Raw genomic sequence first — 24,919 nt, forward strand, 5'->3', positions numbered from 1 at the left:
GGGCCCTCTGTGCTACTAATTCTGTGTGAAGGTTTATAAGTGCCTCAGTCTGTGGCCGAATAGCCTGAGTGGTATGCAGTCAGGAAGCCGACGGTCGAAATGCCGACTGCCGGCTTCTTGACTGTGCAATCCTGACAGGGGACAAATGATAGGCATCAAAATCCCAATGCCTATCATTATCCCTTCGCCGGGAGCCTGACGCCCGGCATACTAGATGAAGGTAAGACGGGTGGTGGGCATGGAAAGCCACGGGGGGGAGGGTTAAGTTAGGGGCTCCCTGAGATCTTAGGGTTAGGCACCCCCTGGAAGGGTTAGGGCTAGGCTAGGGGAAGAGTGGGTTAAGGTTAGTCACCCCCGGGGGCAGGTAAGGTTAGGCACCCCCCTGGGAGGGTTAGGTTTAGGCTGCGGGGATGGGAGGGTTAGGTTTAGGCACATAGGGGGAGTAGGGTTAGGCACTAGGGGGGGAGGTTAGGGTTAGGCACCCCTAAGGGAGGGTTAGGGGGGGAGAGGGTTAGGGTAGTTAGTGTACTTACTGATTGGGATTTTCAGTGGTGCCGATCTTCCGGCATCTGGATTGGAACCACTGGACATAGGTCCGGTGGTCATTCATACCGAACCCACCTAAGTAAGGTCAAGAAGCCTTAAATGCGTGTGCCCTCTGCCACTCTGTTAGCATTTGACATTTTTTAAGCACATATTTAATAGTTTCCATTTGTTCTGTTTGTCTGTCCATAAAAAAAACCTGCTTTGTTCTAAAACTGTCAATGGACAAAGCTATCTCATCAACAGAAGGGGGTTTTGGAGGTGGAGGTGTAGCCTCTGTTGTTGTACCGGTAATTTGCTGGTTGTTGTTATTAACCACTTCTGTATTTTCATCCACCATGACGGGATCTTCTGTGACTAAAACAATTTCGTGATCATCATCTTCCTCTAGACGATGTTGTTGAGAAGTTGGTGGATGTGGACGTGATGGACCTAAAATAAAGGTAAGGATTATTATTTTACTGTTTGAAATTTTGGTTGGGGGCTACACAGCTTTTTCGCTCCAGAATTAGGTTCTGATTGTGGCGACATGAGGTACATGTGTAATGTTTAGATGATTTACATCTTATTCTAGTCGCCTGTAGAAAGTGTGTTTTGCTTTGGGGCTAATTCCTCAATACATACTAAGGTACATACTAATGTGTTGGCTTTCCTGCATTTCTATTTCAGCACATACCTGCAGCATGTTCTTCCACACATGCATGAGGCCTTTTTGAAGACGAATGTTTCCTCCCTGGAGCACCTGTGGAACAATTTAAGACATTATTATTTGGACAATATCATGTACATCTTAAATTTTGACAACACTGAACCCAACAAAAGGGAAGGACACTAAAAAAACTCTGGTTTTGAATGATAGATTGCAATGGCCCTTCTGAGCTAACTAATCTCACAAACATATTAATACTAAGTTACAAACTATTTACACTTCCTAGCAATATTGTTGCAAATGTTACAATTTTTTACTTTATTTATTAAAAAATAAAAAATGTTGCACAACACATCCCAGCATGGCCAAACATTCCAACATTTGTACTCAGTGCAATCTATTATTATTATTATTTATTTATATGGCGCCACAAGTATTCTGCAGCGCCTTACATAGTACATAAACAAATAGGTTGACCAGTGACTTATAGTACTATACAGTACAGGACAAGGAACATGAAATAATATACATTGCTACATTAGCGACCATAACACCCGGATAAGCAACAAAGCAAAGTAACCAAGTGTTAGGTGCCCTAGTGGGGGGATAAGAAGAAGAAGAGGGTAGAGGGCCCTGCTCATAAGAGCTTACATTCTAAACAGCATACTGCTATGTGCTGTTCTATTTCAGCAGATGATTGTACAGAGATAGAGCAGTACAAAGAGCAAAGAAAAATAAGCATGTACAAGTATGTAATATGAGTATTGTTATGTTACTCACCAATAGGGGCCGGGTTTGGAGGTCTGTCTGTATCCTCAATATGAGTCCCGGCAGGGCCGCAACTAGGGGGGGGGCTGGAGGTGCACGTGCACCGGGTGAGCCGCTGTACCTGGTGCCAGTGACCTCCAGCCCGGCGCTGCAGAGAGGCTCCAAGCCGGACGTCCGCTGGTAATATTTATTACCAGCGGGCGCCCGGCTCCTTCTCTGCAGCGACGCGGTGTAGCTGGAGCCGGAGGCTGGAGTTCTCTCCCGAACTCCAGCTTCCGGCTCTCCCCACGGGCACTATGGGGGAGACGTCATGACATCTCCCCCATAGTTCCAAGGAGCAGCCGGCGGACCGGACGCAACGCTGGATGCAGGAGCGGGGTTCAAGGTAAGTATTTTTTTTTTAATAAGCTGCACTACAGGGGCATTATTATGGGGGCAGGGGCATTACCACAGGGGCATTACTATGGGGGCATAGGCAATAAGGGGCATTACTAATGGGGCATGAGCACTACAGGGGCATTACTATTGGGGCATGGGCACTACAGGGGCATTACCACAGGGGCATTACTGTGGGGGCATGAGCACTACAGGGGCATTACTGTAAGGGCACTACAGGGATATTACTATGGGGGCATGGACAATACAGGGGCATTACTATGAGAGCATGGGCACTACAGGGGCATTACTATGAAAGCATGGGCACTACAGGGGCATTAATATGGGAGCATGGGCACTACAGGGGCATTACTGTATGGTGGGCACTACAGGGGCATTACTATGGGGGTATTAACATATGGGCATTACTATGGGGGCATTACAATATGGGCACTACTGCAGGGGGAATTACATGGGGGGCGCCAAATTACTGTCTTGCCCCTGGTGACAAAAATCCTAGTTTCGGCCCTGGTCCCGGAAAGGATCTCTGTGGGAATGATTTGTTTGAACTCTTGTTCGTAAGATGTGTAGTGTATGGTGATGTGATGCCCACCACCGGTCATGCGGGACTGCTTCACTTCATCTGCCATTTTGCCCTTTAACACACATTTTCTATTGTTGAAAAGCTTCTTCACATTGTAAATGTCACGTTTGCAGCTACTGGCAGCATTAACAGCATCCGTGATGCCATGCCACATTTGTTTTTTTCTGGCCAGGGTGGTACAGTGTGCGCTGTGTGCTGGGCTGCTGTGAGGGAGGGGGGGTTGGCGCCGGACTCAGGCCCCCGCTGGGCAACTCAGGAAGCCCAGACCCGGGTAAATAGTACCCGCTCCCCCCTCTCTCGGTGCCCCAGCTCCTGACTGTGACTCTGCATGACAATCACCTCATGATCCTCCTCCTCCTCCAGCCTCTGCTGAGCTCCCCCAGCTCTCCTGCCTGCCATGCTGCATATAATGTATCACAATTCCTCCTGTCTCCTGTCATGCATCCAGCTCCTTACTCCCTATCAAAGCCCAAAATGGTGTGTCAGGGGCTTATATAGTATGTGTGCAGGATATTTAAGTCATGGGACTTTGCCCAGCCAATGGGTGAATCTGTTTGTGTCAGTATGCTTGGAGAAATGCAAATCGCATTCCAGTTGGTCTAAAATTTGCGCCTTTTCCTGTGAGTTTGCCACATGCGAACTGCGTAGGTAGCTGAAATATCGCAACCTGTTACATATGTGAATTTAGAGTCATGCTCGAAACTTTTAAAGGCACGAGGAGGTGCGATTCCATATGTGCGATTAAACTCACACCCTATTACATTTGGCCCTGTGTCTTTCTTTACTAACATGAATCAGGTATCAAATAGCCAATTATATATGGCATAAGCTTAGGGGGATGTTTCACATATTTGTAATTAATTTCTGTGCTCATGTGTACATCTGTTTTTTTTTTAAATGAATAAAGGTCATTTTTTTTATCATTATAGCAGTAGTGGGCCCCAATTACAAAAGTACTTTTTTTTCTCTTTGTGCATAAAAAGGAACACTTGTAAGAAAATTTTTTTGCTAATTATTATAACTGAAGTAGTGCCTTATAATGAGTTTAATGAGAAAAAAATCCACTTTGAATTTACATAAAATATTTTTTTTATTAATTTGGAATTACTTTTTTAAATTAATTTAATCATTATAGCAGTAGTGTGCCCCAATTACAGGAGTACTTTTTTTCTCTTTCTTTGAGCATAAAAAGGGACATTTGTAAGAAAACTATTTTTGCTCTTTATTATAACTGAAGTAGTGTCTTATAATGAGTTTAATGAGAAGCAAATCCACTTTAAATTTACATAAAACATTTTTTTTATTAATTTGGAATTACTTATTTAAATTAATTTAATCATTATAGCAGTAGTATGGCCCAATTACAGGAATACTTTTTTTCTCTTTCTTTGAGCATTAAAAGGGACACTTGTAAGAAAACAATTTTTGCTCTTTATTATAACTGAAGTAGTGCCTTATGAGTTTAATGAGAAAAAAATCCACTTCAAATTTAAATAAAACATTTTTTTAATTAATTTGGAATTACTATTTTTAATTAATTTGGAATTACTGTGTGAACATTTGAGTGCCTACAGGGTTCTTGCGCAGCAACGTGAAATATATTGGGTGGTTCCTGGGCAGCGACTGAGAAGTAACAGGCGGTGGGTAAATAGGCACACATGGATGTCGAGTCTTATGGCAGTGTCACAGATGCTACTGAGGAAAAAAACACACAAGGACAGCCACGACTGCGTCCAGCTCAGAATCACGCCCTTAGCGATAATTTTTGCTCTATTTCCCTATATAGTCTGCTGCAGCATATGGGTTTTACTGTATATATAACGCTAAGCTCATTCATTATAATACATCTGCAAGGAAAGTTGGGGAAAACTACAAGGAAACAGTAAATATGCTGGGTTAATGCAAAACTAAGGTTAGCAAGCCATTGTATAATACATAACAAGGTTGTGTTGTCTTTGCAGGTATTTCTAAATGATGGCCCATTTATACTGCACAGTCTGGATCTTGCTCCTAACTGTATTCATTCCCTTTTCCTATAATAAAGACCCCCCATGTCATCTGGAGTCTTGTGAGCTAGAGGGAATTTTACTCCCTGGAGATGTAATACTAGGGACTGTGTTACCAGTTCGCATGACGGATGTTTACCAGTATCCTTCTTTTGCTGAAAGACCCCCAGCCACCACCTGTACAATGTAAGTGGTGCCTCAGTAATTAAAATAATCATTAACAAGAAAAAAAAAATGTAGATGTGAAGTTCATAAATTTTAAGGGATAAGTAGATAGTTAAAAGCAGAGGTGTCCAACCAGGTAGAGACTAAGCTCAAAACAATATATATAGATGCTGCAAAGAGCAGTGCCCTCCTGACCCGTTTATCTGCCCGTTGAATTTTCCACAAGCCTATCCATCCTAGCAACATGCCTATCAGTCCCACCCACATGTATATCAAATCTGGCACATGCCCATCAGACTTAGATACATGCCCACCACACCTCTCACATCCCTATCAAACTTACCCACATGCCCATCAGGACTCCGACATGCCTATCAAACATCCCACATGTCCATAAGACCTACCTACATGCCATTAGGCTATCCATATGCTCATCGAACCTCTCAACTGCCCATCAGATCTCTCACATGCCCATCAGACCTCCCATATGCTCATGAGACCCACCTGCATGTCCATCAGATCTCCCACATGCCCATCAGCCCTCCAATATGCCCATGAGGCCCACCCCATGTTCATCAGATCTACAACATGCCATAAGTCCCACCTGCATGTTGATCAGACTTCCCACATGCCAATAAGACCTACTACATGCCCATCAGACCTCCTACATGCCCACCAGACCACCCACATGCCCTCTAGATCCCACATTCCTAGTAAACATCCCCTCATGCACTTAGATCTCCACACATCCACATCAGAGCCACTCACAATCCCATCAGACCATTCCATTTCTCACATACCCATCATACCCCCTTGCATTTCCATCATATCTACATGTTCATCAAACCTCCCAAGTGACCAAAAAACCTACCTACTTGCCCATCAGACCCACCCACAAGCCCATCAGTCCTCCCACATGCCCATCAGACTGATCCACATGCCCATTAGATCTTACCAGATGTCAATCAGACCTCCAACATGCACATCAGATTTTCTGCATGTCCTCCAGACCTCCTCACATGCTCATCAAACTTCCTCACATAAGCATCATACCATCCTCATCTGCCCATTGCTGGTACCATATAAAGACTTAAGGTGGCAGTCACTGCCAGGGAACAAACATGCTCCTTCCAATTTCAGTATCTAGGGGAATTTGGGTGCTTAATGTGGGTTAGCTGCACCTGTTAAAAATTTAAAATGCATGATAAAGGTTCTCTGTTATAGGATTACATATTTAAATGAGCTGCATGAGTACCTACAAATATACCCAGCTACATCCTTGCCTCTGGCGTGGAAAATCACACACGCATGGTGCAAGAAACGCACCCACGAGTGGAGACGTGCACTGCGATCGCACCTGCACCTGTAGTGTATTCAGGTGCTGGGAATCGCATTGTGCGATGCGTGCACACATTTGTGGCGCAATCAGCAACAATGTACTAAGCGCATCTGTATGGGGAGATACTGTTATTTTTCTACATGCCTTTTAATGTGATAAAAAATTGCAATGTAAAAATGTGACTTGAAGACATCCAGACATTCACTTACCCTCAGGACATTTTTCATATTATTATTATTATTATTATTATTATTATTATTATTATTATTATTCTTTATTTATATGGCTCCACAAGGGGTCTGCAGAACCTTACACAGTACAAAAACAGAAACACTATGAACAAAATACGGGCACAAAAGTGAGATACAATACAGCATATTGCGGTCATTATACTCAAATAAGCAGCAGGCCGGCAGAGCTCAAAGATTAGGTGCCACTGTAGGCATTGGTGAGGGTATGGAGGTGGAAGCAAGGTAAGGAAAAGCATATCAGGGAAGAAGTCCCTACTCATAAGAGCTTAAAGTCTAAAAGGGGGGGAGGGGAGGTAACTGAAGCTCCAATACACCCAAGTTTAAAAGATAAATACATAAAAAGTACAGGGAAAAGTTAAAATAAGAATTTGGGATTTGGACCAAAAGTGAAAGCAGGATGAACATTGAAGCAATGTTTTTATACTTGCCTACATTCTTATCAGAGGCTGCCAAAGGTCACACAAAGGGTTTGCTTGGAGGTAACTTCCAATAAGGAGAATTGTGGAAAGCACCTGTGTAGTCTGAAGAGGATTATACTGCACATCTGCATTTTCTACAGCACTTATATGACTCTTTATGACTGTGAATTTGTTATCCTATCTGAACAAATCCTTACCTGCTATAGAAGTTGAACTACAATAAATCTGCACCTGTCTTAACATCACTACAGTAATTCTAAAAATAAAATAAAAAATATACAAAGTTTGCTGAACTGAATGCATACAGCAGTTTCCTGGCCACCCCTTTCCTTCCTTTATCTAATCCATTTAATTTAAAAGAAGTACAGTAATACAGTGATCACTCTAATCCACAGATAGAAGATCCCGGAAATATTATGTATGTTATTATTGACTAAACCATTCATCTCTTCTCAAGGTTTCACTTTGGCTATTTCCAACAACTTCAAGCTTTCTTATTTGCTGTAGAGGAGATCAACAAAGATGGGAGGTTATTGCCTAATGTAACCCTGGGAGCTCAGTGGTATGACTCTTGTGGGGTGATACCTATGAACACAGCAGCGACTCTACAAGTGTTATCAGGACATGGTACGGCCATCCCCAACTATCGGTGTCTTCGGACTGTTCCGCTCAGCGCCTTTATTGGCTCTGCCTCTTCCACGCACTCTAAATCAGTTGCCAATATTCTGGGACTCTACCGACACCCTCAGGTAGAATCGTAGGCACCCTACCCATCTTCTGTAGCACTACAAGTCACAGCATAGCCTGCCAGATAAAACTATTTTACAAGATTATATTACTTAATAATACAACAATCATATTTAAATTACAACACTTAGATATGTTATTGATTACATGATACAATAAAGTCCAATGCATGCATTTATACACAGTTGATGTGTCCTTTTTGACACAAAGCTTTTTGACAAAAATTTCCCCTAGTTATAATATCAACATAGCAATAGTTAATCAAATAACTCATAGGGGCATATTCAATTAGCCGTGGGGTTTACCCCACTGCTAATTGCCACGCCGGACCTATTCAATTAGTGGGGATACCCCACGCCCGAGTCCCCAAGGCCCCGCACGTGAGTCCCCGCAGTTGGACTTTACCTCGCAGCTCATGTAGGTGAGAGGTAAAATCTGCGTAAAAACCACCAAATCGTGCTTGCGCTCGGGGAAAAAACCCATTGATTCCACAGTTTACGTGGAATCAGTGTGTTTCCGCGCATGATTCACGATTTTTCGGCACGGGAAAAAGGCTATTTTATTGAATAGCTTTTCACCGCGCCACGGGGATTTTGGCTGGCAATTGGTCGCATGGTAAACCCCGCGGCTAATTGAATATGCCCCTAAGTGTAGCATTGTTTCAGCCTAATGCAGAAATGAGTTGGACAATCCAGAAAATACGCCTCTCACTGACTAACAGCCGCTGTCCAGGTGCTGAAGTTGGTGAATGGTTAAAAACAATACTGCACTAAGGGGGTGATTCAGAAAGGATCGCAATTACAAATCAGCATGCAGGCAACTTTGCAATTATGTCCTTGCTATTATGCGAAGGCAGCAGAAAGTGTATGACACCCCCTGCTGCATTTGTGGTCCCAGCACTGCGAGGTCACAGCTGGGATCAGCATCGTGACCATCGTTGGCTGATGGTCACGATGTTGGATGGTGCCAGGGCACCAGCCAGCTGAGTGAGCGTCAGCTTACTTATACTGGCCAGCTTGCGAGGCCAGGACACTAGTCCTTGGCCTTGCCACTCCCGGAAAATGGGGCGGACATGCCCCCATTTCCATGAACGCCGGCCACCGCCGGCCCCACGCTGCTCCTTAAATGCCTCTGCCTGTCAATCAGGCAGAAGCACAGAAGGGGCTGTGTTCGACTGTCCAGGGCTCATTCTGCACCCTTGCAGAATGGGTCCTGCACATGCACAGATTCCCAATAATCAGGAATCTGCGATCACTGCTGAATCAGCCCCTAAGAGCTCTAAACTAGCATAAACCTTGTGCAGAGATCATTCATAAAAGAGATAAAGGCATTGAGGTGAAAGAGAACTATAAATATTATGAGCGTTTGTATATTTAGGCATTTTGTATCATGTGCTTTGGTAAAACAATGGAAATTTTAGATGTAAATTTTTGTTCTTGTTTTATAGAATTTTACTATTTTGTATTTTAGCTTTTACCACTTTCTTTTTACCAGAAATATTGATTGCACTTGATACCCACATCTATATACACTCACCCCACTGGTCATGGGACACGAAGGCTTGTAAATGATATTGCTCTAACATACTGTTAAGCTGGCCACAAATCTAAAGATTATCTGTCCAACCGGCCAACTAGTTGATTGGTTGGAGTGAAAATCTGGTAATGTATGGGAGTAACTGATGATCAGCAATTTGCTCCTAAATGCCAGAAAACAGAGGAAAATGACGTCAGAGAAGTTTGTTAAATGTTTGATCTAAACAATTTGTTCCAACAACAGTTTTTGTCCATTTTCCAGCATTTGGGAGCAAATTGCTGATTGTCATTTGCTTTCAGATTTTCATTCCAACCAATCAACTAGTTGGCTGGTTGGACAGATAATCTTTAGATGTGTGGAAAGCTTAACAGTATAATTAAAAATAATTGTTTTAATTGAAAAAAAATTATTTTATAAAATTAGCATTTAGAATGGTTTTCACTACACAACAATACACCAGAGTGTGGACCGAGATATTATGCTTTATAAAAACTGATGTTATGAACATGATATTTAAGTTTGAAAATAAAGAGGGCTCAAGCTTAACTAAGCGACCCCCATGATTCAGGTTTACTGTGTAACAAGATAGCCCATATATACAGTAGGTCAGGAAGATTATGTTACAGATCAGGTTACTTTTCTGGTAATTACTGCAAGATCATTCCATGCATCTTGTCTTGTATATTTAGTAGAGATGTGCGGTTCGGCTCCCCAGAAATCCAAATCCACCCGAATTTTGTGAATCCGGGTAAAACTGAGTCAAGGTTCTGATCTCCTGAGAAGATTCGGGTAAATCCAGGTCGCGGTTCTGATCTTTTCACGGTACGGAATTCGGATTTTAAATCTGAATATCGGGTTTTGTATTGCATAAATGACATGATTTTAGCTGTTTTTAAAACTTTTTATCTATTTTTTTTTTTTTTAAATCCAGATCCAAAACCAAAACCAAAATACTTGAGGGTGGTTTTGCAAAACCAAATCCAGATCCAAAACTTCGAAGGAGATACAATTCCAAAACCAAAACCAAAACATGGTGGTCAGCACACATTCTTAATAATTCATTTATAAATACATTATCTTGCTGGAAAATAATATGAGATGTAATATAATCACCTAACACATGTATTATTTTTTAAAGTATTTCTACTGACGTAGTTTGCATTGTTAAAAGGACAATAAATATATGACATTATTATTAGTGATTTGCGCTGTTAGTGTTTCAGTTTTGATTTTTCATCTTCATTTTTTGGTGTTGATTTTGGATGTGGGTTTTCTTTTAATTAATAAAATGATTTTAAAATCAGCTATAATCATGTAATTTTTGCAAAACAAGAAATTTGGATTTAAAATTTGAATTCTGAACTGTGGAAATATCAGAACCACTACTCTGTCCAGATACATGAATTTCGGGTGGATTAGGATTTCTGGAGAAACAGCCGCACATCTCTAATTACTATGTGCAATAAAGGGTGATCGTGAATGTACAGTATAAAATAACCATCATGATCAGAAGCATGAGAAGATAACATATATAATGAAAAGTAAACCCACAAATAACAATAACTCTAGGTGAGCGCAGGGTAGGCAGAGCAATAGACTAAGGGCCACACTTCCAAGGCATCGCAGGCTTAGTTTGCTCGCACCTACAATATAAAAGTAATTTGAGGAGAAATTGGGGATCGCTATGCATCTTCGTTGTCCTTACTTGAAAACCCTGCAGAGACATTAAAGGATGTAGTCATATGACCAGCGTCTCACAATCCGGAGTGCCGGATAGGGATTTATGATACATACAGCAGAGATGAGCGGGTTCAGATCTCAGAGATCCGAACCCACCCGAATTTTGGGAATCAGGGGCGATCCGAGGGAACCTCGGATCTCCCTGGCCTGCCCCGGATCCCTCACCCGAGGCAAAATCTCGCAACCCCGCTGTCGAGTCACGTGGTTTTGTTTTGAGCGGGCTTAATGCTGATTGGCTGAGAGAGCAATCTGTCATGGCTCTCAGCCAATCAGCGTTAAGCCCATTGAAAATGCACACAGAGAGAGAAAAAGAAGATGGCGCACTGCACTGCTGCCCCACGTACTGAGGACACCGTCAGCGACCCCCACACTGCCGACACTGCCAACACTCCCACACTGAGGACACCACCAGCACCCCTACACTGCCGACATTGTCAGCACATATGCACTAAGGACACCACTGGCACCCCCGCTCTGCCGACACTGCCGGCACCCTGCATTGAGAACACCGCTGCACTGTCGACACAGTCAGCAAACTTGCACTGAGGACACCGCTGGCATCCCCACATCCCCACCCTGCATTGAGAACACACCAGCACTGCCGACACAGTCAACAAACCTGCACTAAAGATACCGCTGGCACCCCCACACTGCCAACACCACCGGTACCCTTCACTGAGGACACTGCCAGCACCACAGCACTGCTATTCCATGTACTGAGGACACCGCCAGCAACCCCCACACTGCCGACACAGCCAGCAAACCTGCACTAAAGACACCGCTGGCACCCCCGCACTGTCGACACAGCCAGCAAACCTGCACTAAAGACACCGCTGGCACCCCCACACTGCCGACATCACTGGTACCCTTCACTGAGGACACTGCTAGCACCACAGCACTGCCATTCCATGTACTGAGGACACCGCCAGCCAGTGGCGGGCTGGGCCGGGGGGCAGGGTGCCATGTGTCACTGTGACACAGACTGCACCACGTGTGTAGCACTGACCGGACGGAGTTCGGTCAGCGCTACACAGCACAAACACACAGCCACCGGAGCCGGCAGCTGTGTGTTTGCTGTAATCAGCAGCCGCTGAGAGTCTGTCAGACTCTCAGCGGCTGCTGCTGCTCCCACTGCGGGAGCCATCTTCCGGCTCCCACAGTGGGTAATGGGAGAGACGTCGTCATGACGACGTCTCTCCCATAATGCAAAGTGGCCGGAGGAGCTGGTAGAAGTGTCGGGACCAGGAGCGGGAGTTTCAGGTAAGTGTTTTGTTTTTTTTATTAAGTCTCTCTCTACTGGGGGGGGGGCACTACCAAGGGGGGGGATTACTATGGGGGCACTACCAGGGGGGGATTACTATGGGGGCACTACCAGGGGGTGGATTACTATGGGGCACTACCAGGGGGGGATTACTACTGGGGGCACTACCAGGGGGAGCTTACTATGGGGGCATTACCAGGGGGGGATTACTACTGGGGGCACTACCAGGGGGTGGATTACTACTGGGTGCACTACAAGGGGGGGACTACTACTACTGGAGGCACTACAAGGGGGGGACTACTACTACTGGGGGCACTACAAGGGGGGGACTACTACTACTGGGGGCACTACAAGGGGGGGACTACTACTACTGGGGGCACTACAAGGGGGGGACTACTACTACTGGGGGCACTACAAGGGGGGACTACTACTACTGGGGGCACTACCAGGGGGGGGACTACTACTACTGGGGGCACTACAAGGGGGGACTACTACTACTGGGGGCACTACAAGGGGGGGGACTACAACTACTGGGGGCACTACAAGGGGGGCTACTACTGGGGGCACTACAAGGGGGTACTACTACTACTGGGGGCACTACAAGGGGGGGACTACTACTAGGGGCACTACCAAGGGGAGGGGACTACTACTAGGGGCACTGCATAGGGGGAGGGGACTACTACTAGGGGCACTACATAAGGGGAGGGGACTACCACTTGGGGCACTGCATCGATGGACCACTGCTGGGGGCTCTATATAAAGGGCAATACTGGGGGTACTGCATAGGGGGGAGACAACAACTGGGGCCACTATTTAAGGGGCATTGCATAAGGGTTACCACTATTGGGGGCACTGCATGGGGGGTGGACTGCTACTGGGGGCACTGCATAGGGTGTACCACTATTGGGGGAACTATATAAGGGGCTTACTACTGGGGGCACAAGGGGCACTGTACAGGGGGGACCGCTACTGGGGGCACTATATAAGGGGCTAACTACTGGGGGCACAAGGGGCACTGCATAGGGGGGATCACTACTGGGGGCACTACTGGAGGCCTGCATAAGGGTGTTCTCTCCTGTGGCACACGGGGGCACTGCATATGGGCACTACGACAGGGAGCTGCTCCTAATCTTTATTTTTACCTTACATTAATCCCATATGGACCCGCCTCCTCCCTGAAACACTTGAGGGGGGGCGCCGCCGTAGCACACATGTTCTTCGGGCACCCTGGCTACATGCTACTCCTCTGCCAGGGCTGCCTGCATGCATTTGCCCCCCAGGCTAAAAGTTGCCAGCCAGCCCCTGCCGCCAGCAACCCCCGCACTGCCGACACAGCCAGCAAACCTGCACTAAAGACACTGCTGGCACCCCCGCACTGTCGACACAGCCAGCAAACCTGCACTAAAGACACCGCTGGCACCCCCACACTGCCGACATCACCGGTACCCTTCACTGAGGACACTGCCAGCCCTGCAGCACTGCCATGTACTGAGGACACCATCAGCAACCCCGCTCTGCCGACACTGCTGTCACAGTAAGTGCACTATCGGTGTATCCAACTCAAACTGTATAACACACTGTATCCGTGTTGGAAATTAGAAACTGAACTGCCACATGTTAGTGCCGCCCACTGTGTCACTTATCTTAGTCAGCCAGCTAGATTAAGCAAATAACGTTGTGAGGTGGTCAAAAATGATTGGAAATTACTGGAAGTAAATGTTATTAAGGTTAATTATACTGTAGGAACAAAAACAGGCCCATTTTATGTGCTTTTAGCTGTTTTTATGATTTTTTAAGAAAAAAATCCAGATCCAAAACCAAAACACGAAAACAAAACACGGAGATGAGATTTTGGCAAAACCAATCCAGATCCAAAACCAGGGGGGATCCAGATCCAAAACCAAAATCCGAGGGTCGGCGCACATCTCTAATGATACAGTAGGTGTCTAAATACTGATGCCTATCAGAATCCCGATGCCGGAACGCTGAGGACACCATCCCGAACGAATGTAAGTCCAGGGCGTCCTTAGTGTTAGCCACAGGGGGGGCAGGGTTAGGATTAGGGAGTCTAGCGGGGTTAGCGTTAGGTTTTGGGGGGGGAGATTAGGGTTAGACACCCCTAGTGGGGAGGGTTAGAGTTAGTCATCCCCAGCTAGAGGTTAGTGTTAGGCACCCACTGGAAGGGTTAGGTTTAGGGAGCGGTAAGGGGTTGTGTTAGGCACCCCTGGGGGTAGGTTAGGGTTATGCACTAAGGGAGGAGGTTAAAGTTAGGCACAGGGGATGTTAGGGTACTTACCTGCCCCTGTCAGGATCTTGATCTTGTCAGGCATCGGTTGTCAGGATTTGAACCGGCTGCATTTCAATCCCATTCCAACTTTAAAGCTTTTATATTAGCAAGTCATGTAAGGGGCTTTGATGGATATGTCCCAACAGTCTTAATTTTGGCTGGGCAGTCCCAATGTTTAGACCTTGAAAGGGGCAGAGTGTCACCCAAAAGATTACATTTCAGGGGGAGTAGGGGTTAGAATTGGGTGGATTGGACTGGAATTCGTTGGAACAGGAGCAGGGTGATTTTGTGTCTTGATGCTGGGAGGTATCATTTGAACACTGAGATACTTAACTTCATGTGGTTGTTCCTGATGACTTTATAGTATTAAGATTAATTAGGAATTGTCAGGCCCAGCAGATATATCTATTTATTATTATGTATTTATTTCCAGCTATTTATACAGCGCACATATATTCCGCAGCGCTTTACAAAGAATATTTGTTCATTCACATCAGTCCATGCTCCTGCAAAGATGCACAGTACAAACACACACACTATGATTTTTTTGGTCAGAAACCAAGTAACCTACCAGTATATTTGTGGGTACCCTGAGGAAACCCACACAAGCACAAGGAGAATATACTAACACCACATAGTTAGATCCTTGGTGGGAATTGAACCCAAGACCTCAGTGCTGTGAGGCAGTAATGCTAACCCCTACATTAATTGTGTGTTGTATATATTTCACTACTGGTCCACACTGAAATGTTATTAAAAAATTACACTTTAAGGCTGTGATTCCCAAACATTCTTGAACCACGGCGAACTAGAGTATCAGCATATTTTTTTGTGGGCACCGTTAGACCAAATGTTTCTTTTTGAGAAATTCCGTTACAAAAATGATGAAATTAAATAAATTGTGCTTATCTGTTTTACATACTGTAGGGTCAGTTATGTGGTGGTTGACATGGTTGTGTTTCTGTTTGTCCACATAATTTATGATTGCAGCTGGTGTAAGTTTTGATGGTGCAACAGATGATGGCATCTAAAGATGAACAAAGCAGTATTACAGAGTCTAAAGATACTCAAAGGGGGGGTCCCAGTCCTTGCACATTCAGGTTCTCATTCAGACCTGGTTGCAAGCGCCGATGTGCACGCAACCAGGTCGATGGTCCCCACAGAGCATGCGCACGACGGAGTCGGCTCCGTCTTGCGCATGCGCGAGACCCGCCTAGCAACGGGTGCTCCATCGCTAGGGGTCTCGTAGCAGATGGAGTGAGCTGTCGATGTTGAGTGACAGTGGGGAACTTCCTGCTCAAACAGAGCAGGAAGTTCTCTGGGGCTTACGAGAGCCCAGACCCAACCTTAGGGTCTGGTCATAAGCCCGATGGTCGCGATGGTGATGACCATCACGACCATCAACCTGATCGCAAGCTAAGCTGTGGGTGGTAACCCACAGCTTAGCTTGCGACCTGGAGGCAGCACTTCAAAACAAGAAGTGCCCGCCCTCATTCAGAGTGAGCGATCGCTTCTTGCGATCGACTCTGAATGAGGGCCTCAGATACTTGAACACCAGGGGAAGGGCTGATACTAGCATTAGCATAAAGTTGCAGACTCAACTACAACAAAATACGCTAAAGGGGTCGCAGCAGCATGCGACTCTGAATCAAACCCTATAATTGCATAAAAAGTAAAAGAGTGTGCAGGTTGAATCAGCTATTTCTGTTTAGGTTTTAAAAAAAATAGAAGGTGAAATTGGCAAAATCAAAAAACTTGCAGCTAGACAGCCATGGACGTTAATTTTGGATGGCTGACCCAGTACAGTCATTGGTTCTGTTAACACCATTCTAAAAAGATTTAGAGCATCAGTTTGAAGCCACTGAGTAGGCAGGTGTCCTCTTCCTACCTTAACTGCCAACAAGTCCTCTGGCTGTATCATTGTGTATTATTTTTTTTTCAACAGGTCAGCCATTATTCCACAAGCTCCTACCTGAGTGACAAGATACAATTTCCTTCCTTCTTCAGGACTGTCCCTAGTGATGCATTCCAGTCCGTAGGACTTGCAAAGCTGGTGTTGCACTTTCGTTGGTCCTGGGTTGGACTACTGGCTGTGGACAATGATTATGGACAGCAGGGAATTCAGGTAGTCAGACAAGAGATCATCAAAGCTGGAGTATGTGTAGCCTTCATGGAGAATATTTTAACTAGCAAACAAGATCGTAATGCTCCACACATAGTTAAAGTCATTAAGGAGTCAACAGTTAGAACTGTGGTCGTCTTCTCCACAGGTCTCGATTTGCTCCCAATCTTGGATGAAATGATGAAACAAAACATTAAGGGCATCTCATTTGTGGCTAGTGAAGGGTGGTCTACAACTACTCTACAATATGTGGATCACTTCTCTCATCTGCTGATTGGGACAGTTGGTTTAGCTTTTTACAGTGGGCTGATTCCTGGATTTGGAGAATTTCTGAATAAGATCCACCCTAACATGACTCTAGGCGGAAATTTGGTGAAGTCATTTTGGAAGGAAGCTTTCAATTGTAAATTTCCAAATGAGAAAAGCTTGGTGATCCATGACAAATTGTGTACAGGAGAAGAAAGTCTAGACAGGATCCGGAACAGTTACAATGATGTCTCCAATTTAAGGGTTTCCTATAATATCTACACTGCTGTTTATGTGGTAGCCAACGTCTTGAAGGATCTCAGAGACTACAGCAAAGCGAAAGGTCCATTTTCTCCTATGTGGTATTTCAATCCATGGCAGGTGAGAAATTTTCAAATCAATCTATGCAATACAAATTGTATAATGTAACCATGACACAAGTAGCTTACAATCTATCATGTTACCAGCATGTAGAACTTTTAATATCACTTTGCATATATTGCAAAGTAGATACTCAAAAATGCTGCATTTGTTCACCAAGAAGTAATGTATGTAGTGGCAGAGGATACCATATAATAACATTATTTATTTTATCATGGTACATTAATGTAGTTGAATACCTTACAGTGCACCCGTGATGGTGCTAAATATACTGTTGATGGCCCCTATAGCAAATGAACACTACGTGATTTTCAATCTGTTGTGGAACTAAAAGTTGCAGCATGCCTTGTTACCTTCTGACATTTAGCCCATAGAAATTCACAGCTTGCTTGTGACTGTTACATTCACTGGACCTCTCATATGAACAAAGTTAAATATTGTAATATAGATAGTTTATTAATATTTGTATTTTTTATGTGAGTCACCGCTACATTATTGCAGTATTACAGGTTGATTCACAGCTACAGTGACATACTGTATGACTGTCATTCACCAGAACCTGGGTCACACTTAGAGGGTCTGGGATATCACCAACTCTGAAATCAATGTCTATGGCATGCACCCTCCCTTCATTCTCATTCCTGCCTCCATCACATGTTCATGAGTCAAGACTTTGGGCTGAGGTGAAAAGGAATCTCAGGAAGTCTTCAGACCAGAACAAGTATTTTGTAGATAAGAAGCATCGGGCTATACCCAATTTAAAAGTAGGAAACAAATTGTGACTAATCACCCAAAATGAGTCCCACTTTGAAGTTTGCTCCCAGATATGTGGGACCTTTAAGTTCCTTCGTGTAATTTATCCAGTGATTTATAAGCTTCAGTTCACTCTATCTCTTACAGTATTACAGTATCATTACCCAAACCAATGATTATCAATTGCTTCTCTATTATGACCGAGACTCCAGCCCAAATCAAGACCCAACTGGGGGAAGAATTTAAAGTCAAACAAATTCTTGATTCTCAAATCTCATGAGGTTAATTAGAATTTTTGATTGTTTGGAATGGATGCTGTTCACATGAAACAGCTTGAATTGATACTTCCGATGTACATTCCCTAGTCCTCTAAAAAAAAATCCCTTTCCCAAAGAACCGTTCTTTGGATGTCCAGAGACCACCCTTAAATGAGGGTGTACTGTCACACACTGTACAATGGCTCTCACTTACCAGTCCCTTTGTGTCAGATTGTCCTTCATGGACATCAGTTAGCTTTCAGGGCCATCAGGGTGATGGCAGGCAGGCAGGTCTCCATATTTACTATGGGGTGAACTCCACTCAGATGATCAGAATAACACATGAGCAGCCTTATTGTCTAACAGGTGGCTATTTAAACTGCCATATTTTCATCTTATCTTCTGTTTCCTGGATTCCTGACTACCAGGGATTCCATTTGTTACCTAGTGTCCTTTAGTTCCTGGTTGTCCTCCACTGTCCAGTGCTTCTCATGCCCCTTAAGGCTACAATGTGTTTCATCATTCAGGTCAACATCCTAGTGCCTCAAACCTCTTAGAGGTCCTGTCTTCTCATCATGTAGTTCACTGGTTACTACTTCTCTCTCTGTGATACAGAGTATTACTACTGAGCTCCAGAAATCCTCAGTGCCTCATACCTCTTAACAATGGCCCTCATTCAGAGGCGTACGCTCTGAGCAGAGTGCACGCTCTGAATGAGGGCCGGGCTCCATTTTCATGGAGCGTCCTCCTGGACGCTCGTATAGCTGTGGGTCACCACCCACAGGCTATACGAGCGTGCTTTTTGATGGCCGCGATGGTCGAGACCATCGCGACCATCGAAATTGCGAGCCGGAGCCTGCGGTTGAGGTTTTCAACCGCAAGCTCCGGAGTGATTTTGGCTCTATCAGAGCCAAAATCACTCCCACTGACATCACTAGTGATGTCAGTGGGCCGGCTTCTGACGGGAGGCGTTCCCATGGGAACGCCCCCGTCAGCGAGGCACGCCCCCGGCACGCCCACCAAAGGGGGCGTGCTGTCAATCAACATTGACAGCACGCCCCCTTTGATCGGACACAACGAGCGAAGGACTTTCCTTCGCTCGTCGCGTCTGGCGCATGCGCACGACGGAGCTCCCTCCATCGTGCGCATGCTCAGTGCATAACATCGACCCACTTGCGAGTGGACAGCCGCTCGCGAGTGGGTCTGAATCAGGCCCAATATCTCTTACATATTAACTTGCTGTTTATGTCTGGTGCTCACCCAGAAGGCCATGACCTATGTGATTGCAGAAGACCCTGGCAAACACCTGTTAGATACTGCACATCTGGGGAAGCCACACTTAATCATTACAAACTGAAGTGTCTCCAGTTGTTCCTGTGAGTCCATAAACAATGGCCACACTAATTGTGCCTAGCCTCCATGATTTTAAAAATTACAAGAATCTATGAGGAGGGTCTTGTCCAAACTTTATCCTAACTACAGTTGATTGTGTCCTTCTAGTCACAGTTGTCTCATCCATCAAAAGTGAAAGAAAAATGGATCTGAAAAAATCTCAAAGTACAATTATTAAACGCCAAAGCATGTCATACATTCAAAGATTTATATGTAAGTTATGTTGACAAAATTCAATTTTTTAAATGGACCAATGCTACAAAATTAAAATGCACCTACTATTTTTTTTCCTGGCCTGTTTGTACTAAAGTTGTACCACATTGAGAATTTTGGAGAATTTTGGAGATGCAGAATTTAGTAGAGTGAGGTCAAGATCCAGTATTTGCAATGGTAGAAGAAAATGTACCATGTGTAAATTCTTTTTTAACACATATTTCAGAAGCTACAATCTAATAAACTAGTTTCATGTTTTAAATGTCTATCTCTACAGCTCCTGCCCTATATGAAGAGGGTGAGGGTAAAGCTGAGTAGTGGGAGAGAACTTTATTTTGATAAGAATGGAGACCCACCTGCAGTCTATGACATTGTCAATTGGCAGCGGAGTCCAAATGGTGCCATACGGCAAGTCAAGGTCGGCGGTTATGACACCGCGGCATCTCTTGGTCAAGTTTTCACCATCAACTCAAGTCTGTTGCTTTGGGCTACTGAAGACAACCAGGTACAGTATGGAGGTGGCATAAAAAAGATAAAATTAATGGCAATCTATTATATTTAAGTACTTCAAACCTTTTTAATTAATTCTACAAATGCAAATATGTTTTAAATGATTTCTATACACTTGTTACTAATTTCCTGCATACAGTCACTACTATGCCACTTTTACCAATATATATAAATAAAGCTGCTAGTTCCAATGAAGGACTATGTTACTGTCCTGCAGAAAATTCCAAAGACACTAATAATACAAATCGAGGAACTGCGCAAATAAATAAATTATCATTAATTTCCGGCCAACCAGAAAGGTGAAAAAATCTCTGGGAGCTGGGGCCACCTGGCCGCAGCGGCCATTTCCCGGTGAAGTGGGCGGCAAAGTTGGCCGATGACGTAATTTGCATTGAATCACATAATTGTAGCTCTTCCCCCCCTCTAGACAATGCTGGTAATCTCGGCATTGCAAAGCGGGGATAGCCCACCTACGCCGAGCCCACCCCAGACTCACCCACCTCCACTGAACCCCATGCCCTGCGTTGTATATATTCACTTCGATAACATTAATTTCCAGTCAATTGTGACCACCTCAAATCACAAGAGAGGGACTTAAAATGTAATCCATAATACTCAAGTTCCAGGGCCTGATTCATTACCGATCGCAACTGCGATTATACACGCAATCAGGCGATTGTTGCGCATTGCGCATGTGTATGCATCTCAGTGCGCGTGCGTGAAGGCCCATCATGCAGACCACATCGCGGTGTGATTGACAGGAAGCGAGCGTTTTGGAGTGTTGACGGGGGTGGTCGGTGAAAACGTGTCAGTGCATTTTAATGCCGTTACAGGGGCGTGCATAAATTAGCCACTGCGATGGCATACGCAGCTTGAGCTTTCACAGCGTCCAATGAGGTTAGCAATTTCTGAGTAAGGTCTGACCTTGTAGCAATTGTGCATGACAGTCCGATGTTACTCGATGTTCCCGATGTGTAGCAGCATTGCAAGGTATTACAGATGTGAGATAGCGGTAGTGGGAGGTAGTGGGCGTCCCTGTGCTCGCAGTGCTATGGCATTGCGATTGCAGACATTAGCATAATTTTGCAGCAGAACTGCGTGCGTAATCGCAGCTTCGATCACAGTTGCGATCTGTAATGAATCAGGCCCCCTGTTTCGTGGATCAAAGTTCCGAACTTGGTGAGAAGACCCGAGTTGGGGCTCGGTTCTACTTGGAACACCAAAGTGATCTGAACTGGGAGTCTGTTCAACTCGGAACCCGGATTTCAGGTGTGTTTGGTTTTCAGCAAAACCGACTTGCTCGTCTCTAACTTAAATATAAAAATTCTATCATATACCATCCTCTTGTAATGTAAACATATAACCTCAAAACAAGGCCAGTTTTAACCTGCATTAATTTATGAAAGGCTATGACTAATATATAATAGAGACGCGATGGTTTTGTTTCCTGGAAACTGAGCACTCCCAAACTTAGGGGAAATGAGTGTTTCCAAGTCCCGACTCAAGTCTTTTGGTCAAGTTCGGATACCGAAAAGAGGCAAAACATCATCTTCCTGGCGTCTGATCTCGCATGTTCTGGATTGCATATAAAAGTTCCTCCCATGTAATCGGGCACCATTTCACACAGGGGAGCAGGGGGATAGGGTGTGTGAGACAGTGCTCTAAGCTCTGAAAAGTGATAAACTGGAGAGTGATAAACCAGCAGCCAATCAGTTCCCAACTGTCATTTTTCAAACACAGCCTGTAACATGACAGTTAGGAGCTGAGTGGCTGCTGGTTTATCACTCTCCAATTTATCACTTTTCAGAGCTTAGTACATCTCCCCCACTGTGTTAAAAAAAAATGCTTTAGCAAGCCATCAGGGCACTATTAGTATTCCATTTTAGCATTAGGATAGGAGGAGTTAGGTTTAGGAGTTTAATAGGTAGATATGGAGACAGTAATAGGTGTCTGGGAAGTGTGACTGTAGGCATAATTGTCACTTATCAGTGTATGTGTCTTTGGGCTCTATTTATTAACATTATTTTTAATAAAATAAAGTGAAAAAGGGTGTTTTCACACCCTTTTCACATTATTTTAGTTTCACCTGTAGTTATTACAGGGCAATTGGAGTAGAATTAGTAAAATTCTACTCCAACCCCCAGTATCACTTATTTTTAGTAAAGCAGATCGCATTTCCCATAATTGTAATGGGAAATGTGATCTGTGTGCAAGTTACTAAAAATAAATTGTAAAAAAATACCGGGGGAAGCCCTGTGACAATAACGCCACCTGGAGGTGGCGTTATCCAGGGTCTCCCCCGGTTACTGGGCTCCCACTCTGCTCTAACGGGGAGAGCAGAGGCGGGAGCCGGTACCATTAATCAGCTGTGTGGTCTAAGCAGACCGCAAGCTGATTGCTGTAAAAAAAAAGAAAAAAAAAGAAACATTTTTTTTTTTCCTTACCTACGGTGATGGCTCCTCTCCGGTCAGCTGGTCTCCCACAGTGCACTGGGGCCCGGTCATCAGGTGATCGGGTCCCAGTGCAGCATGGGAGATCACCTGATCGGGAAGCCCGGAGAAGATCACCGGAGGCCAGGAGGTGCAGGTAAGTGTAATGAAGGGAGGGGGGGTCACGGGGGGGGGGGGAGGGGGGGGTCACGGGGTCCGCGATCGCGGGGGCGGGGCTTAGCGCCGGGGGCGGGGCTTAGCGTCGATGGGGGGGTAGTAGCGACGGTGGGTCGGTGCATGCGCGGGCTCTTAGTCGCGGTATTTTTTCCGAAAATAACGCGACTAGAGTGCGGATGGGATCAGCAGGGACAGAGCTTTATCGCAAGCTCTGTCCCTGCAAGGGATTTATAGTAAATCCCTGTGATATTGCCGGAATTCGCAATGCGAATTCACTCGGTAATATCACACTACAATCCGCATTCAATATGCGGATTGTAGTAAATAGAGCCCTTTGTCACTCACACTGCACAAAAAGACAAACAAAAAGGTTAGCTGCTGTCTGTGTTGCTGTTAATTGTTTTTTGTCTCTTAAATTGAACCTGCACCATCTCTGCAGTATACTTATTGTTTATCTATACAATAATTTACTGTGTTTCAGGCTGCTGCACCCAAGGAGACCTCTTTGTTTAAATGTTTTTTTTTCCAGTTATATATAAAGAAAACTTTAAAAAAAAATGTTTTTCTGTAAAACAATAACATTTTCAGTTTTTCCTAATTGAATTTAAAAATTATATTGTTTATTTCAAGAAGTGTGTGTTCAGTTCAGGCAAGTTATGCAGCGAATATTACTGTTCTGGGTCACACATTTAATCTGTACCCCAAAACAATTCTCACAAATGCCTATTCTTCCAAGTGCATGCAAACAATTGTCAGTGGGTTTTTTGTGTGTAAGAAACAAAGCCATTAGTGCAAAAAAAAAGCACAGCGTGTTAGTCTTCCAGTGTAAGCAACTGTGTGTGCAGGGGTGTCCCTCTCTTAATCTGCACCCCAAAACAATTCTCAAGTGTATATAAGTAACTTCTTGGCTGGTGTCAAACATAAAACCAATTATGGATCAGTCGCTAGTAGAGCAGGAGCAGCAACCAAGTACTAGTGCTGCGGCTGTTGCCAGTTATGATAGTACTTCAGCTTCTACTGAAGGTGGTCAAAGGGAAAGACTATTCAAAATTGGGCACCTGAAATCTAAACTATGTTTTACAATGTTAAAGAAAACATCAACCCTGATAATAAAGGTACAGTTTACTGCTGAACTTAAAATTGCCAGCATACAAAACACCACTCACAGTGGTAAGGAAAGGCTCAGACCAGGGCCTTCCTTTGTGAATAAAGGTCCTGCTACTGCTGTTTCATGCACTAGAATGCCTATTGTGGAAGATGGGGCAAAACACAGTCAGGCATCTTCTGTAACCTCACATGCAACACTTTCTCGCTCGAGTCTAGAGGTGTCACCTTTACAACTGGTAAATAAGTGCAAAAAAACCCACTAAGGCTGAAAAACAAACTGTGACACTAAGGCTGAAGAATAATCTGTACCTTCACAAATCTAACAAATACCTGAGGAGAGTCTAAGGATGACCATGAGTGCTATGAGTCTGACATTTCTCACACTGTAATCCTTGAGAAAACTACTTCTACCATTTCTGCACCCTCTGCAATAATAAGGAAAAGTACTGTACAGTAGCAGTAAAAGTGAAGATGGTAACAGAGAAATTGAGGGTGTTATTGTAGAATTGCAAAAGGATGAGCGGGATATTTTTGTATCTGATGCTACTGTGGATGTTGATGATGAATGTGTTGGACAAGAGTATGTTGATAATATTCTGGAGGAGAATGTTGTTTGTGTCAAAATGAGTCAACCACCAATGA

The 24,919-nt window shown here is 44.4% G+C and overlaps 1 protein-coding gene across 1 annotated transcript in view; it reads left to right on the forward strand.

The window, feature by feature from the left end:
• The first annotated feature begins 5,069 nt into the window (after positions 1-5,069).
• LOC148505898 (extracellular calcium-sensing receptor-like) overlaps positions 5,070-24,919 on the forward strand; it is a 30,442-nt gene continuing 10,592 nt past the window's right edge. The window contains exons 1-4 of the mRNA XM_088447610.1: positions 5,070-5,131; positions 7,577-7,868; positions 16,636-17,439; positions 20,332-20,559. Coding sequence (XP_088303736.1) covers positions 5,070-5,131; positions 7,577-7,868; positions 16,636-17,439; positions 20,332-20,559 — 1,386 coding nt within the window. The remainder of the gene's footprint in view (positions 5,132-7,576; positions 7,869-16,635; positions 17,440-20,331; positions 20,560-24,919) is intronic.

Source organism: Taudactylus pleione, unplaced genomic scaffold (genome assembly GCF_031769625.1).
Source record: "Taudactylus pleione unplaced genomic scaffold, aTauple2 ptg000435l, whole genome shotgun sequence".
NCBI lineage: Eukaryota > Metazoa > Chordata > Amphibia > Anura > Myobatrachidae > Taudactylus > Taudactylus pleione.